The 17,553-nt window shown below is 33.0% G+C and overlaps 2 protein-coding genes across 12 annotated transcripts; one reads left to right on the top strand and one right to left on the bottom strand.

Moving 5' to 3' along the window:
- Positions 1-4,962: 4,962 nt before the first annotated feature.
- On the bottom strand, positions 4,963-12,791 carry LOC104758379 (uncharacterized). 11 transcript variants are annotated; one of them, XR_015586440.1, is made up of 23 exons: positions 12,509-12,791; positions 11,601-11,801; positions 11,421-11,451; positions 11,137-11,318; positions 10,653-10,812; positions 10,359-10,455; positions 10,107-10,276; positions 9,477-9,640; positions 9,076-9,267; positions 8,901-8,990; positions 8,550-8,630; positions 8,321-8,464; positions 8,101-8,183; positions 7,734-7,875; positions 7,433-7,638; positions 6,891-7,052; positions 6,726-6,813; positions 6,258-6,332; positions 6,053-6,119; positions 5,787-5,886; positions 5,542-5,658; positions 5,401-5,457; positions 4,963-5,299 (listed from the first exon to the last, which is right to left on the bottom strand). XR_015586440.1 is itself a non-coding variant. In XM_010481238.3 (23 exons), exons 1-23 carry the CDS (start codon positions 12,623-12,625, stop codon positions 5,189-5,191), a joined length of 2,715 nt encoding a protein of 904 aa, XP_010479540.1. In that variant the 5' UTR covers positions 12,626-12,791; the 3' UTR covers positions 4,963-5,188. The 11 variants fall into 11 exon arrangements, 4 of the variants coding, with proteins under 4 accessions (XP_010479540.1, XP_087350615.1, XP_010479539.1 ...); XR_015586436.1 differs by having other exon boundaries at positions 6,031-6,119; positions 7,555-7,638; XR_015586437.1 differs by having other exon boundaries at positions 5,404-5,457; positions 6,031-6,119; positions 7,555-7,638.
- A 4,054-nt stretch (positions 12,792-16,845) lies between these two features.
- LOC104758378 (uncharacterized) lies at positions 16,846-17,449 on the top strand. Its single transcript, XM_010481236.2, has one exon. The coding sequence runs from the start codon at positions 16,886-16,888 to the stop codon at positions 17,348-17,350; it is 465 nt and encodes a 154-aa protein (XP_010479538.1). The 5' UTR covers positions 16,846-16,885; the 3' UTR covers positions 17,351-17,449.
- The last annotated feature ends 104 nt before the right edge of the window (positions 17,450-17,553 follow it).

Raw genomic sequence — 17,553 nt, 5'->3', positions numbered from 1 at the left:
TTATAAATTGAATTCTCTTAAAACCTTTTAAAAGCTAAGAAATTTTTAGAAATTTTAAATTATAATATTTTGAAACCTTTCTAAAGCTAAGACTTTTAGAAATTTCAATATTTATAATATTTTAAAGTTTTAAAAGGGTTTGAAATATAATATTTGAACATTTTGAAAAGCTTCAATATTTATAATATTTTAAACTATTAAACATTTAAAAAATTATAATTTTTAAAATCTTTGTAAAAGTTAAGAACTTTTAAAAGTTTCAATATCTATAATATTTAAACTTTTAAATTTTTTAAATATTATAATATTTTTTTGAAACTTTTTAAAGTTTTAGTTTGATCAAATAAAAAACTGGATCAACCCGAATAAAACTTTTAAATTTGGACGCCTGATAAATCAAACTTTCCTGCTCATTCGTTGTTGGAAGCATATTAATCTTATTTATACTGGTTCTGAACCATTGACTAAAAAACTTCTAGCCGATGTGGAACGTTATACATAGTTCTTTTATTTCCATAAATTTAAAATTTTGGAAATTTAGAAAATGTTAATGAATGACATGTCAAATCCTGATAGGTTGTTTAAAATAATTCTTAATATAGAAAATTCTAGAAATTTAGAAAATGTTAATTAGTGACATGTCGAATCCCTATTGGATGTTTAAAATCCTAGGTGGACAGTCTTAGAAGCTTATAACTCCTACTTTTATTTAGTATAATCAAATGACCATTATACCCTTTATCTTTTTTATTCAAAATTATTGTTATTTTCTTATTTGTTTTTCAGACATAAAGGAACAAAGGTCTCTCTCCTCATAACTCTCGATATTTTCTCTTTTTACCGATTTTTCATCTTCTTCTTCAATATTAAACAGCCATCTGAATCTCCTATTTCTCTGAGTTCTCCTGCAGTCATGCAGTCAATTCTACTACGTTCGAATCCTCCGACTGCTCCACCTCCGTCCGTTGTGGCCGGCGAAACATTTGAGACGAGTTCCTCAGTCGAGACTTTCGTCTTGTCCGCTTGCCTCCTCCATAGCAGTCAAAATCGCTAGGTCTAGTTCCAAAGTTCTTCTATCTGAAATAGGCCGTAGGTCTGCAGATTCGGTGGACCAGATCCAGCTGCCCAGTGATGTTCATATATTTTACCATGTTTTCCCTTAGTTTATTCACATCTTTTGCATCTTTTGCTATCCATTTAGGCCATTATTGTGTAGCTTTAGCACTAATCATGCATTAGAGTTTAGTTGCATTGCATTTGCATCTTCTCATTCATATTCAGGTGATTTTGGAGCTTAAGGAGCATGGAAGCAATGCTGTGGAGAAGTGAGACAATCATGAAGGAAAAGCAAGAGAGTTAAGGCTGAAGAACCAAGGTCCAGAGTCCAACTCGACCGCACACTCGACCAGACACTCGACCGTGTGCTGAGGAGGACTCGACCGAGTGGAGAATGCACGAGAGAAGCCAGCTCAACCTGCTACTCGACCGAGCACAGATCGAGTTGACCGAGCCGTTGACTATTTTGTCTTTTAGTATTTTTAGGGCTTCCACCCCCTCTCCTATATAAGGCCTTGTACCTGCAGCCACCAAGAGAGTCCAGCTTTTAGATATTCTCTAAACCTAGTTTTTACCCTTTTGGGAATTATTCTTTTGCACTTTTTATTTTCCTTAGATTTTGTACTTGTTTTAGAGAGAAAAGACTAGATTCTTGTATTTTGTTGGTTTCATAACTTTCAAGATATAAAGATTTCGAGTTTTATTTCTTCATCAATATTGTAGATCTCTGTGTTATCTTTCATTTGATGCAAGTTTCAATATTTTATGGGTTTATGATTTTTGTGTTCATCATGTGTTCTTGTGAGTAGTTCTTTAGGATCTTGAAGATGGGTTAGGCTGGATTGATCTTGTGGTTTGTGTGATTTGGTCAAGCTTGATTGTTGTAGATCTCTTCTAGGCTAGATGATCTTAATGCTGATCCTGAACTGAGAGGTTAGGGTTTGATTTCAAGCATCTTAGCATCACACCAATGTTTAAGGAGCATAGATAAGGCTAGATCTAGAGCTTACCATTAGGCTTGCTAAGAGATTAGAGGTCTTGTTTGGTTTGAGATGTATTGCTTAATGCCTGCTTGTGTAGATTCTTTACTGTGTGAGAACAAGTATAGAATTACATAGGTTTGATTGTTTCTTGCCATGAGAGTGGAAGAAACTTGTCTTAGATTTATATGTCTAGAGATTAGCTCAAAGTTTGCTTGAGATTTGTTGACCAAGTTAGATAACCACAATGATTAGTTCAGCCCATGAATCCCTCCTCAAGGCCTTCTTTGTTTATTGATTTTTAAGTCTTAATCTTATTGCTTGCTTGTTGTTTGAATCGTATTTGCATTGCTCTGTTTTTATTGTGTTGCTCTGTTTCCCGGATTTATCCAGCTCGACCCTGTACTCGACCTACACGCGGTCGAGTGCTTGCTCGAATTCATCCCCAGAACTCTTGTTTATGATTTGTGATTGTTCTGTTTCATTCCTATTTGCATTTCTGTTTCATCTACTCATTGTCCTGTTCATTATTGTCTTGCATTAGTTCATCATAGTAGTTTCTATTTCTGTTCTAGCTTCATATAGTCATAATCATTCTGTTCCGTTCACATTTAGTTCTTAGTTCTTGTAGTTTTACTTTCTGCATCTTTACATTTTCATCTTAGGATTGTTAGTGACAAACAATCTTTGCATTTGGCTTAACTTAGATTCATATACATATCTTAATTGTTCACAAACACTCATTTAAGATTGATACCTCTTATACTGCAACAACATAAGGGGAATTGAAACACCCATCCATCTATCCATTCATATCTCACCATTGCATACATTCATCATCATTCATTCATCACCCACATAGCAAATCTTGTTTCACCCAGATCTAGCCGCCCAGGTTTTTATCTATCCCTATTATGTCTTTCGTTCTCTTGAGTAGACTATATTTGTTTGGTCATGATAACAATAAATCTTGTCCACACTATAAGTCTGCAGATTCCATGTCCGGTGGACCAGATCCACCCAACCACGTTTTTGTGCACCACTATCAAATTTTTCCACATTGCAGGATTCGCTGTCCGATGGACCAGGTCAAGCCTACCAGGTTTTTGTCCACCACTATCATGTCCTTCGTTTTTTTGAGTTGGACCATATCCGTTTGGTCATGTGTTTTGTGTCCATCGCTAAGAAAAAATGTGTCTAAACTACAAGTCTGTAAATCCAATGGACCACGTCTATCAGCGAAAGTTTTGCTGCCGAGATCCGATGGACCAGATCTAGCCGCCCAGGTTTTTGTCCATCCCTATTATGTCTTTCGTTTTCTTGAGTAGACTATATTTCTTTGGTCATGATAACAATAAATCTTGTCCACACTACAGATCTGCAGATCCCGTGTCCGGTGGACCAGATCCAGCCGACCACTTTTTTGTCCACCACTATCAAATTTGTCCACATTGTAGGATCTGTTGTCCGATCCTACCAGGTTTTTGTTCACCACTATCATGTCCTTCGTTCTCTTGAGTTGGACGATATCCGTTTGGTCATGCGTTTTGTGTCCATGGCTAACAAAAAATGTGTCTACACTGCAGGTCTGTAAATCCAATGGACCACGTCTATCAACCAAAGTTATTGTCCACCATTATTATATCCTTCGTCTCTTGAGTTGACCATAGTCAAGGTTTGGTCTCATGATTCGTGGACTAAAAATACAGGCCAACAACAAAGGACAACAACAAATGCCAAATTCTGGACTAAAAATACAGGACATCAAATTGTGGACTAAAAATATATATGAAAAAAGAATTATGTCCATAGTTAATATTGTCCACCGTATAAACTGTAATATCTATACCAAACAATTAATCACTAGCTTATTTTTCCTTTTTTCTTACAAGGGTAAATTTTGTCTTTTTATTTATACCACAAATATGAAAAGTGGCAGTTATCGTAAGAAAAGTTAAAACTAGCATTTCTAACAACTTTTGTTTTAAAAATGACATTTCTGGCCAAATTCCCTTTCTTTTTCTATTAGCTTCGATTTCCTTTTTTTTTCTAAGTTGTGAATATTTACAAAATTCGTCGTGATTATATAGAATAAATATAATTAAGGTTTAGAAAACACCTTAATGATTTGAATATTACGTATAAATGGATGATACGAAATCTATGTAGAACCTATTAAATGATAAGAGCTTACATATAACATATCAATGATTTAGCATAGGACGATCAACGATTACTTAAGAGTTATAAAAAACATTAGAACTAATCTATATATAATTTATCGGAGTTTTCTTCTTCTCGATCACCTTGGAGAGACTTGAAAAGTTACGATGGAACCAGAAAGTTGGTTTACCAAATACATAGAGATACGGAGTTCAATTAGCTAAACCAATACATAGAAGTTGATTTCAGATCATCGTAACAGAGTTCCGATTGGTGTTCAACTTAGTGCTATCTTTATATATTTAGGTAAATAAAAGTTTTCTTCTTGAACTATATATCTTGGTTAATTAGTTATCATAGGGATGGAAGCAACGTACACCTGGTTACTTTAAATGGTCTTCGATGAACAATTACGAATTTGGAAATGGTTACACCCTCCGGTTCGGTATGAATTGAGTCAACTTCTTCACCAACCCTTCTGATAGAAACAGAACGCTTCCGGCAAATGCATGGTTTTCTACTTCTCTAAACTCATCGTTAAATGCATGTGTTATCATGTAAGCCTATTATGATGTATGTTTTCATTATGTTGTAACAAATGAAACTTCATTTCTTACAAATCATAAATAAATAAATGTTTTGAGAAGCTTTATACTATGGAGTATTCTACAACTCATTAGCAGCTACAACATATGAGGTAAATGTTGTCAGATTTATTTGGGTGTTGCCTTTAATCAAATGCACTTAACAAAGAAAGTACCAATAAAGATAACATTATTTTAAATAGAAAATCTAAAATTTATACAATACTCAAAACTATATCAAGTTATTTTCCCAGTTCCTCGTTCTTGTTATTATGACACAAAATCACAAATATATATATACCTAGTAAAGTAGAAAAGAATCATTGACTGGATCCAAATCCAACAATCTCACAAGCTTTGTTACCACCACAGTTGAGAACATACAATTTAACATTTCACTCGATGTCATAATTGAAGAGATTTCTTAGTCGATTCGATGTACCTATCGTTGGCACCCAAACAACCTTTTGCTGTTTCAAGTAAACTCAGGCAAACTTGTGAGACTTTCTCATTCACCTGCACATTCATCAAACATGTCACCAATCCAGCTATAAATAATAATGTTCAATCAATCATGCAGGAATGAGAAAAATGCAAAACTCAGGAGAATATAGTACAACTAGTGCTGATGATATGCAATTGCAAGCTTCGAGCGCCATATTCCCGCGAGTACTCTGGAGTAATAATATATATAACCTCGAGTTAGCTAGAGAACAAAATCAAAATGTTTCTTAGTAGTGGTATTAGTATTTTTTTACCTGTGAAGACTCTTTCTCAATAGCATTTAATAGTTCACCTAGGACTAGCTGAGTGAACGAGACAAGTTCCTGCTTGTATGATGAATCACCAAAGAACAGCAAATCGTTCCCAATTATCTGCATAAAAATAAGTAAAACCTAAACTTTAGATTTTCTAATCAGAAAATAGACTGCCTAGACTAAGGAATTTCGGCAACTCAACAAACGTTTTGTATGTAATAAGATGATGAGAGGCATATAAATACCTCTGGATTGGCAGAATGGTAAGGTAGATCATCCTGAGAAAGTGTTGAGGACACTGAAATAATGGCACAGAATATCTTCACCTTCAATCTCGGTATTGCCCTACAACATTACACAACGTCAGAAAACCACACATGCATAAGGGATCGTAAAATGTAAGATATTAGGAAAGGCATAAAAACAGCAAAAGAACAAGCATATGTATGTCCCATTACTCATATTTAATATGTGCATGGCGGAACGTACTAGGTCTTTCAGATAGGCGTACCATGAACTAGAGCAAGTAGCAGAAAAGATGCTTTTAAGGAACTCCATCACGCCTTTCTCGGGATTACCTTTCCAATGGAATATATGAAAAAAATAAACTCAGCTATGAAGCTCTGAATAAATAAGGAAAACAAAAAAACAATTTGGTGATAGAGAATCAGAACTTTATTTTGAGTAAAAACTATCCAACAGATTCCACCATTTACCTGGGACCATGACCAAGAGGCTGCACAATTTGCATACAACCGAGGTCATACTGTCTACATCAATTGATTTTAAACCTGATAGAGAAAATGTACAAGATATTATACCATCAAGTTAATGGCATCAACATATCTGATGCATACCCATTTACAGGATGGTAAGGCACATACTATCTAGAGAAACAAATAAAAGGCCCTAATGAACAACCGAAAATGGAAAAAAATGAAGCCTACAAAGCTAGAGTGATGAAGAACAAAGATATTCATCTATACTTTTTAAAAAATCATATAAGTAACCAGTGCATGCATATCGCCGACCTTAGAATCATCGTTATTAAATTTAAAGCAAGTACTCTCTTTGCAATAACTGGAATTATGGTGGCAACTTATGTCAGACTAGTTTTATTGCTTCTCACTTGAGAATCTAGTACCCACTAGTTAAATTGAACATTTCTAGACAAATCAACTCACCATCTGTCACCGGTACATTCTCTAAATACTCAACAGCTGACATGACCAGTCCATCGGAATGAGAAATTAAACCACCTAAAAGTGCAACCTGTAAAACAAATTTCAGTAAGTATATTATTACGTTGAAGTTTCAGTGTAAAGGACTGAAAAAGACAAAAACATCACCTCAGCAGTTTCAAGATAAAGATTTAAGTGTTTTGTGGGAGTTGAAACAGATGGGATGGTCACTTCGCTAAATGCTAGGCAAGATCTTACAAAGTTGATATGCTTCTTTCCTGCTTTTAAAGCTTTTACTGCCAAGGTGTTGCTTGAACGGACAAGTGTCTCCTGCAGCCAATGACCATAAGCAAGAAAAATGATCACAACATCAAGCCAATCAAAAAGTGTGATAATTTTTCTTTGTGACATGCTCTAATGCAAATAAACGAAAAATTCTGTATATGTGCTTCTCTCTTCTTATTATATGTGCTTCTTTTCTCAAATATGTACCTTACAATATGTAGATAAATTTTGCGGTAATTTATAGAGTTACACCTAATTCATATTATGTTGCGAATTCTTGTATATGTAGTTATTATGTATAACTTGGATCATCCACCAGATGGCATATACGCTGCTTGGCCCTCAAAATTCAAGGATACGTATCTGTCATGACTAAGCAAGAAAGGGGACTAGATAATAGCAATGCACCATAATTAAATGATTACCTCATGAACTACTTTAAAGAGGTAAAAGAATGCAGAAGGCAGGAACTATACAGGGTCGTCCACAGGTATAACAGTATTAAAAGTTAAAACTGATACCGAAGAACAATTAACTTTTTGCTGACCTTAAGGTCATGTATCCCATTAAAGGCCTCACGACACTCTGCCAAAAACATCAAATGGCGTTCCATTTCTGCCTTGTAGTCAACCTAAGCATCAAAAGTGAAGTAAAAATAAACTAACTTGACAAAAAGAACAAGTACTCATTGGTTTCGTAATAATGTAAGTGGAACTTAAAAGGTACCATTTCAACAAAACGAGAAATTAAATGTGATGTCTGTCTATTGTCATCATCCTTTATGTTAACGAAATCTGTAGCATCATAAAGAGCCTGAGAAACTTCAAAGAGAAATTGCACTGTTGTTGAATCACAAATGCAGCCATTCCTGCTCCAAGGGAAAAGAAACATGTATACTTTTACCAAGAGAGAACAAGAAAATTCCATACATCAACATAAGGATCATAACTATATACAAATCCCTTCAAATAGGATCCCCAATAACTTGAAGGGAGCTTGTTTCTCAACTTTACAATGGTCTATGTGCTCCCATCCAGTATGTGTGAGATTTGAAATTCATATTAAGAACGATGGAAAAACTAATAAGCCTTACCTAATACCCATGTTAAGAAGATGCATGTTGACACTGCTCTTTGAAGTCCCAGACAGAAGATCCAGAATCTCGATGAAATGATTCTAGAAGGTAACCAAAGAAGTTGTTTAACTAGTTAATGATATTAGCCAAAGGAATAGACAATGACTCTATTTGAATGCTCCGTATTGTTTCCTGAAAGCCTGAAAGTAGATAAAGGAAAGAGGGAAGAAAGTATTACCAGATTAAGTACTTCTTGCAAGTTCTCGAAATGAGAGAGCAGCTTCAAAATTATGGATTGCAAACTTGCTTGTTCTTCTTCAGAAAGAAACTCGTCGCAAGCTAGACTTACAATATCATCCAAGAGAGCATCCAGATGATTTTCCTAAATCCATTAAAACAGATTAATAAAATCTAAATAAACAATATCAGAGAGTTTTCATGAGTACAAAAAAGCACTTCAGCCTCACCATCTTGTTCTGCAACATAAGATCCACATATGCATCCATAATTCTTAAGTAGTCATACAGTGACTGATACTGAGAAGCAACCTGTTATTATAGTTACATATAAATTTCAGTCTATTGCAATAGTCTCATCACCTTTCTCTTTACCATAGCTTTTGTTTACATATTTCATGTGCCAAAAAAGGAGTATTACGCAAATCAGCAATCAGGAAAGAGTGAAATGAATCTTTTGGTAAATGATGTGTATATATAGATATAAAGTATGTGAGAATGTCACCAACAGCGCAGGCAGAAAAAAAAAAAAAAAATCCATGAGAATGAATTCTTGTTTAAAGAAAAAGAAAACACCAAAACCTGAATAACTTCAGTAATGAGTGAACTGAGAAAACCTTCTTGATATTTCCCTTCAGACAATCTTATTCCAAGTAACCTATAATTAAAAACCTGCTCGACAAAGCAGTACAAGATAACAGGAAGGGTTAGACTCAATAGAGTACATATTTTATTTAATCTGAGATGAGGATATAACCTGACTAAAGGAACAATCATTGCTGCATTTAATCATATCCAGGATCTCCATCGCTAGTGCACTAACTAATTCAGATGGGAGTTCCTTGAGAAAATGATGAAGTAAAATGGACACATGCGAAGACTTGTAAGACGACTGAAGTTTTTTTCTTCCAAATCCAAGCTCCTCAAGCATGCCCAAGACATTGTTCTCCTGTACACTAACCAAATTTTAGGATAACAATCAATTCATCACAAACCATGGGACGGAAAAATAAAAGTCTGGCAGGAATACTTTTGCCTCGGCAACTAGTAATGCAAAACCAACTATAAAAGTGCTTACTGAAAAAGCTCACTGGGAATGGGCAAAAAAAGACCGACAAAAAGCTTTCAGTCACTAACCGCTTAAGAACAGTTACTAACCTGACGTCCAGTCAGAAATAAGCATTTCATTACATACTCGATGGCTGGTTCCATCAAACTAAAAATCAACTTTTTATCATCTGTAATATAGGAATACCCCTCCTTGTCCACTAAAACAGGCGCCAATACATCTTCAATATCCTTGATGCATTTGATTAAATATCCTGTTATATCATGGTCAAACTTATATATCAAATGTCTTCCTAACGAAAGAAAAATAAAACATCTCACATAAAGCTAACCGTTGGCAATTGGCATGTAAACGCATAACTTCAAAATTCTCAAACTGGAGGATTCTAACATTATGAATCATCTTGCTAATAGCAAAAGGATAAGAGACACTTCATTTACAGATATTCAGTCATGATGCAATGATTAACGAGAACTCCCATGTTCTATACTCACGTCAAACAGATTTACTCCCTTCAAACTACATTCACTCATGACAAGGAAACTCATGAAATAATAACATCCAGATTCTTTTCCATAACTAGTAAGAGTGTCTAGGGTAAAATTCTATATACATTCTGATTTAAGAAAGCCAAGCTTTTACTGCAAATTGCAAACCATTATGATTTTCCACTACATGTGCAATAGCACTTTGCTCAAAGAAGAATAGAATAAGGTTACCTGAATTGCAGAAACCGAACTTCTGCATGCGATGCACCATATAAAGACGACAATACAAAGATGCCAGTGGATCTGCGAGACCTCTCACCATCATGACTAACCGATCCAGAACTTCCATGGGTTGATTAATGAGGAAACGCCAGCAAGGTAAAATCGCAAGCTCTAGATAACTATAGGCATACAAAGAAAGGCCAAAGCTAAGGCAGATGAAGGTAGGGATAATAAGAATATAATGATTGATAGATGCTTTACATGCGAGGGAGAAGTTCTCGAACAGAACCAACTTTGCAAAACCAGTTATAGCAAGTTTCTCTTGCTTCAAGGCAGATATCACTTGCTTGAAAATCATCTGTCTTTAGCACAAGTTAGAAAATAAATTATAAGCTGCAACTAGAATTAAGGATACATGTTGGGCATCAAATGTATGTGTCTGATTGTAATCCTTAACAGATGCCCAGGTCACATGAACCCATATTCGAAAACACTATGCTCAGGAATATATATTATTGCTCGAAAGAAACACATGATTAGAACAGAAATACATACTCAGTAAGGAGCAGATCACTGTTCCATCTACATCAAGTTCTGCTTTCTGTTTGATCCGTTCCCACACCATATCCCCAAGCATATCTAGCATGTCAGTGACAATGACAAAGACTGTAGGATAAAACTGCAAAACTGTTGTATCCATCAGAAGTTTTGTGACCTACAGAATGGAAGATATTATTGAACCATAAAATTATAATAATCCAGTTAGTTAGGAATAGTTCCCTACAGTTAAAAACTGCTTCTAACGTGAACAAGTATTGAACACACAGATTCAATTGAACATGAGCTTAAGAGAGAACTATATACTGGATATCTCAATCTAATGAATCATATTTAGTTATTCATACGGGAAAAAAAAAACAAAAAAAAAAACCTATACGTTAATGATAGAAGAATAGAACACAAAATCATTTTCTTATTTTTCTGCAAACAAACCCTCCATCTTTTGTAGCAAAACCATTTGACTAGGGAGGAAGTTAACCTTTATTGATAACTTTAACGATGTTACTCGATCTTCAGCCTGCCAAGCGCAAGTTATTCCATCTCTTAGCTCATGCAATTTGGCTATATATTCCTGTTGGTTGATTATTTTGGCAGTCTCTTCCAGAGAAATTTGTTCGCTGCCGGTTTCCTCCGAATGGGAAAGAGCAGAAGGGGCTTCAACTGCTGATTGAGTAAAGCAAAGTGAGAGTTGTTATGATATGCATCCACGAGTTTGGGAAACAATATAGCATTACATATTTACTTGGCATAACAAAGACATACCTTTGGAACCTTTCATTATTATATTAGATATCTGTAGAAGATGGGTAAACAAGTTAGAAAACATGAATTAGGGAAACACCAAATGATCTTTCTAGCTGTATGATCAGTTTTAACCAAAAGCAAAAAGAAATCAATCTGTAAGCAAATAATATAAGACTTTATGCGAAGAATATACGTAACTGGAGAATATGAAATAACTTTGGAGACAGGGAACCGCTGCATCAAGATTCTTTTAAGTGATTTCCACTCCTTTATTTGATCATGAGTCACAGCTTCAATGGATATAGAAGTCTCTTCAACGTTCTCTTCCGCAGAAGCATTCACATCCAATCCCCTCAATGGATCAAAGAAGTCAATATCGCTACTCCGGATAGTGTTAACCTACAGATTTTATAAATCAATTTGTCAAGTCTTATAATGCATCAATCCGCTTCAAGAACTTGAAATCAATACGGAAAAAAAATCGAGGAAAAGGAGTCCTATTTCGTCTAGATCAAAACCTGAAATAACTAAGTAAACTCAACAAGCTATGAACTTTGTACTCATCACAAGATATATACACAAATGCGTAGCAACAGAAAACTAATATATCTTGTCTATAATTTTTTGTTTATGTGTTCAATGCATAAGTTCTAAAAATCATCACTAGAACACAATTTACCCGCATAAACTAAATAACAAGAAATCTCTTAAAACACCTGTAGAAGAACTGATTACTGAGTTCAGTCACCGCAAACTTAACCCAATAACAGAAGTACACTAAAAAGTAAACTCACAAGTAAACAGTAAACCCCAATAACTTGATAGTGTACACAACCTAGTAAACTAGCATTCTGTCCACCACAAACTTTAAGTGATTGAAGAGAGAAATCAACGAAATAGAAAACACCACTTTGATTGGTAAACAATGTCTACTGTTCACTAAACATGTACATAAATAATCATCCCAACAAGCCGAAACAGTCAATGTATTGAGGTTTTTGCACATTCCCAAATTCAAACCCTAAATTAGTCGCTGCAAGAAGATTGCTGAATTTGGAAAGGGGAACCAAATGAGGGAATGAACTCTAAAGAAGCGTATCGCAGACCTGTTGTTGACGGGAAACAAGTGTAGAGGAGAGAGGATGCTTGTGAGCTTGTGATCGAGGAAGGAGTTGAGATTCATGCGTAGCTCCGTAGTCTCGACGCCGGAATTCGAACTCCATGGCTTTGTGATTTCTCTTCGTCGTCGTCGTTGTTGTTCTCCGCCAGAGACGACGATCTGCAATCCTGCTTTTAGACGACGCACCAAAACGCTAACAAAAGGTGCCGTTTTAATGAAAAGTCAAATTGAAGTAAGACACTGACGTGTCCAAAAAATAATTCTAATCCAACAACGTACCGAGTCGAACCAAACTACTAAACCAAATTAATTTCGTTTAACGTAGCTAATTTTGGAAGTTGCCCACTTTGTGCAACTTTCTTTCTTTATCATGTATGTATATCAATCTAAGATTTACTAATTTTGGTGTTCTTCCTTTCAGTTTCTTTGTTTTTTTGCTTTTCCTTGCACTAAATAAAGCTATATATCATTTTGATATCTTATTGGAAGCTCATTTGAGCAATATTATCCATCGTTGATGGGTTCAAAGAGGTAGTTTATTTTGTATTCAACAACAAAAAGTTATAACATAGCAAGTAACGGTTACTTTCACTTTTTATTGGGATGATGGGATCATTGACCTCAGTTCTCCTCTCTTTCCTTTTTTTTTTTTTTTTGTATCAAAAGAAAATGATCAAATAAGCCTGCCTTGGCAGTTGGCACTTGTTCGAAAGAAAATTCCAATATTTGATTGTTCACGCCTTAGATCGATTAAAACTGTTTTGGACATTTTTTTGTAATTAGACAGTTTGATTATTTCGGGCATAATCATTCGGATTGATAATCTATACTAATATTTTTGCAGCATTTTTTGCTCAAAAATACTTTTTGGAACGTTTACACATTTAATGTATTGACTTTAATATTAGTTATCAAAAAAATTCAAAATTAATTATAGGTAAGATTTAAAAAAATAAGAAAATCTTTTTACCTTATTCAAACATAAATATATGATTCCCTTTAATTTTATTTGAATTTTTATATAAATTATCTTGAATTATTCTATAATGCATTTAATTAATAAAAATTGTGATTTTTTACTGCATATGGTGTAATACAATTTTTTAAAAACAGACATATATTACTCAATAGATGAATAAAAAATACGGGTACAATATCCCACATCGCCTCAAAAAATTATAAATTGTTTAGAGTCATACTATAAAAGAGACCAAAATGATTCATAATACAATTTAGTAGAAAGCTTGATTTATCAGGCATTCAAACTTAAAAAACTTTTATTTGGTTTATTCCGATTCTTTATTTAAAAGATTTTTAAAAAGTTAAATATTATAAATATTTATATTTTTTAGAAAGTTAAACTTTATAAAATTTTTAAAATATTAATAATATTTAAATGTTTATGAAGTTTCAAATATTATAAATATTTAAATTTTATAAGAAGTTTAAATATAAAAAAATATTTCAACTTTAAAAAAAAGTTAGAAGACTTTTAAAATATTAATAATATATTTAAACTTTTACAAAACTTCATATATGAGAAATACTCAACCATTTTAAGAATTCCAAGTATTATAAATATTTAAACTTTATAAGAAGCGCCAATCTTATCAAATGTAAATGATTACAACCTTAATAAAAAACATATCAACTCAATCTAATATTTATAATACAAAACAATAAATATTAAAAATTAAGATTATATCGTGCGAGTTAAAATATCTCGGGACAAAGTTGTATAGCGGGATGGGTTTTGTCGATATTTATATAAATTAAAAATATCATTAATTTGGTGTTAAACGGGTAAAACATCATTTCATTATTTTGTTAACACTATCGGTATCCGAGAATAGACATATCTAATTAAATTGATTAATAAATATTATGTAAAAAAAATTATATTGCAGTATTATATGGTTTAAACTTTAAACCATAAAATTAACAATTATTATATAATTATAACATATTTAACCAACAAATGCAATTTATAATTTAAATGTTTTAGTTATAAATAATTTGTCCTACGTTGTACCACGGGTCCTAATCTAGTATTTGTGGTATACATGCAACACTATTTAAATGTAGCACTTAATATAGCATAATGATATTAAGGACCCTAATATTAATGGACTTTTCATAATTATATACATAGTGAATTTTTATAGCCAAACCAACTACTAATTATGAGAATTTTCATTTCAAAAGCTAGTTAGATGATAAATTTAACTCTTAGGCCATCTGCATTGGCAGAACAGTTTGTGTGTTCTTAGCCCAATAAAATGATAAATATATTGAACAATGCTCATAGAACACTTTTTTGGTTCTTGATGTAAAACTGATTTTGGCTCAGTTCTAAGCTGACGTGGCAAGCTGTGAATGGATACAATTTTTTGCAAACAATTTTTCACAAATTAAAAGAGGATTTGATTGAGAATATATGGAATAAATTTGGACATTAAACTATGTAGTAATTAAATAAAATGTTTGTGTGCTTTAATTAAGTAATATGTTTGTTTGTTTTTTTATCTTTAATGTTTTTTTTGTTTCATAAATATTTGGTATTGTATTTTGAATTTTAGTAAAAGTTTTATAAGTTTGCAATTTAAATGTTATTTTTAAAGTTTTTATAAATGTAATATGTTTAAGATTATTATATTATTAAATCTTATGATCTTAAACATGTTCTCCCAATAACAAACTTTTTAACAAAAGATCTAAACTAATGATTTTACATTATTTTCATAATATTTTTACTGAACACCCAAAAGTGTTCCCCCAATAAAAATGCCCTTATGTCAAGAATCAATATATTTTTTTCAAAAAAACAAAAAACAAAATCAAAATTAATAGTTTTTGTTTACCTAATAATTATAATTTAATTTATTATAACATCTAAATGAAAATCATGAACTATAATTTTAAAAGGTATATATATATATTAAATCAATTACAATTATAACTTAGATTTGAATTTGATAAAAAAAAATATATATATATATATATATATATATGTATTACGTCTTTCCACGGCTTACGTAAACCCCACTAAGGTGATAATATACCTAGTACACTAGGCTAGCTAGTAGACTAGTAGTAGTTAACTGATACGTTCGACGACAAGCAAACCTATACGTACGCTAATATCAAATGGCACGTTCATTTTATAATAAACAAATCCAAGTAAATTATAGGCTATCAAATTAACAAAACAAAAGAAAAATTCACAAATTAAAGACCTAGGTCGCAATATGTTAATCATGAATAAAACCTAATTTCTTTCATATACTTTTCATAATTTTGTAATTAGTTTTCTTTTAACCAAAACCGTGGGCAAGTTCCGTTGATTAATCTCCCATCATTGTTAACTGAATGAAAAAATACTGCCACGATGTTAAGTGATAAAAGGATTATTCAGTGAAAAGTAATGTTATTATTATTCGGCCGACGATGTACGAGAGGGCACAAAGACTTGGAACGAAAGTCTCCATCGATTAGGTATTTAATTAACGTTGCTTCGCCATACAGCATGCCTTTATTTTCTCGTCCAGCCACACTTTTAACGTCACATTCCGGCTCTTCCTTAATAACCGCTTTATCAATTTTTTTTTTCCATTGATCAAGTGATTTATGCTTAAATCAAGTTGGTCATATTAGTATTACGATTATTATAATAATGGTATAAGGGAAAAGTTTAATCATTTTTTCTCGTAATTATAATTGAGTCTTAACATACGATGAGTTATATGATGAGTATACGAATAATCATGGAAACTTACGAACTTGTATTATACGAATATATATGATACAATATAGGTTATGGCTAAAACTAACTCGTCGTGCTTGGTTGTATATAACCATTCATTCAATTCTTTTTTGTGGCTACTATCAGATGCATCAGTAAGATATGATTAAAGCTTCAAACCCAAGAAGCATAACATATGTATATAGTTATTGATCCAATAATACAGAGAATATTATAAGCGATTAGAGGAAAGAAGAGAATAATATATATTAATACACTTATATGGTTCCTGCTTCCTTCGTTCACAATTGGATCTCAGATAATAATAATCAGCAAGACCTAAACAAATACACAAACTTACGCTACCAAACAAAATAGTTGTTTGAATATAAACTTGAAATGTCCAAATTCTTGGAAAACTAATTACAAATTTTTTGGACTTTGTGATAAAAATATTCAACATTAATGAAGAATTATTTGAACGTACTCTACTCCTTTTCCATCACATGTATAGCTACTACAAAATAGAACGACTCCTCGAACTTTATATAAACTCTACTTCCTTCGCCCTTCACATATACTTCACGCCCCCCAAATCTCTCTATAACGACGAAAGTTTCCATGGGGCTTAAGAATATCATCTTCGCAATATCTCTTACAATCGCCATAACCATCATCGTACTGGTCTCTACAGTGTATGTTAGCAACAACAAAACGGAAACACAGATGCAAACGCAAACGCAGACGCTCATTACGCAGAAGCCTCATAGGGTGAGCCGTTTCTTGGCGCAGAACGTGAAAAACGGTCGCAACCCTAACGCTGCAGATCATTGTAATAAGAACGAGGAGATATGCAAGAGTCAAGGAACATACAACTCCACAATGTCGTGTTGTAGCAACAAGTGTGTTGATGTGGCTTACGATAACGATAACTGCGGCGCATGCAAGAACAAATGCACGTTCACGCAGACTTGTTGTAGAGGAGAGTGTGTTTACTTAGCTTATGATAAGAGGCATTGTGGAGAGTGTAACCATAGTTGTTTGGTTGATGAGTTTTGTGTCTATGGGTTGTGTAATTACGCGTGATATATGTTATTAGTTAGTTTCTATATTAAACTTTGGTATTTTTATTGGTAATTCCAATATGGATTTATATATAATATAATGTCATTGTTTGGGTTTGTTGATTAATGGATTCAGAAATTTGAATCAAGAATTTAATATGGATAGATTTTTTTTTTTTTTTTGGGTTTGATATTACGAAAAGGTTCAAAGAAATGGAGAGCATA

The sequence above is a fragment of the Camelina sativa genome, chromosome 17, assembly GCF_030686135.1.
Source record: "Camelina sativa cultivar CO46 ecotype springtype chromosome 17, ASM3068613v1".
Taxonomy (NCBI): domain Eukaryota; kingdom Viridiplantae; phylum Streptophyta; class Magnoliopsida; order Brassicales; family Brassicaceae; genus Camelina; species Camelina sativa.
Note: the sequence above shows the minus strand (reverse complement) of the source record. Positions and strands in the feature narration are given on the sequence as shown.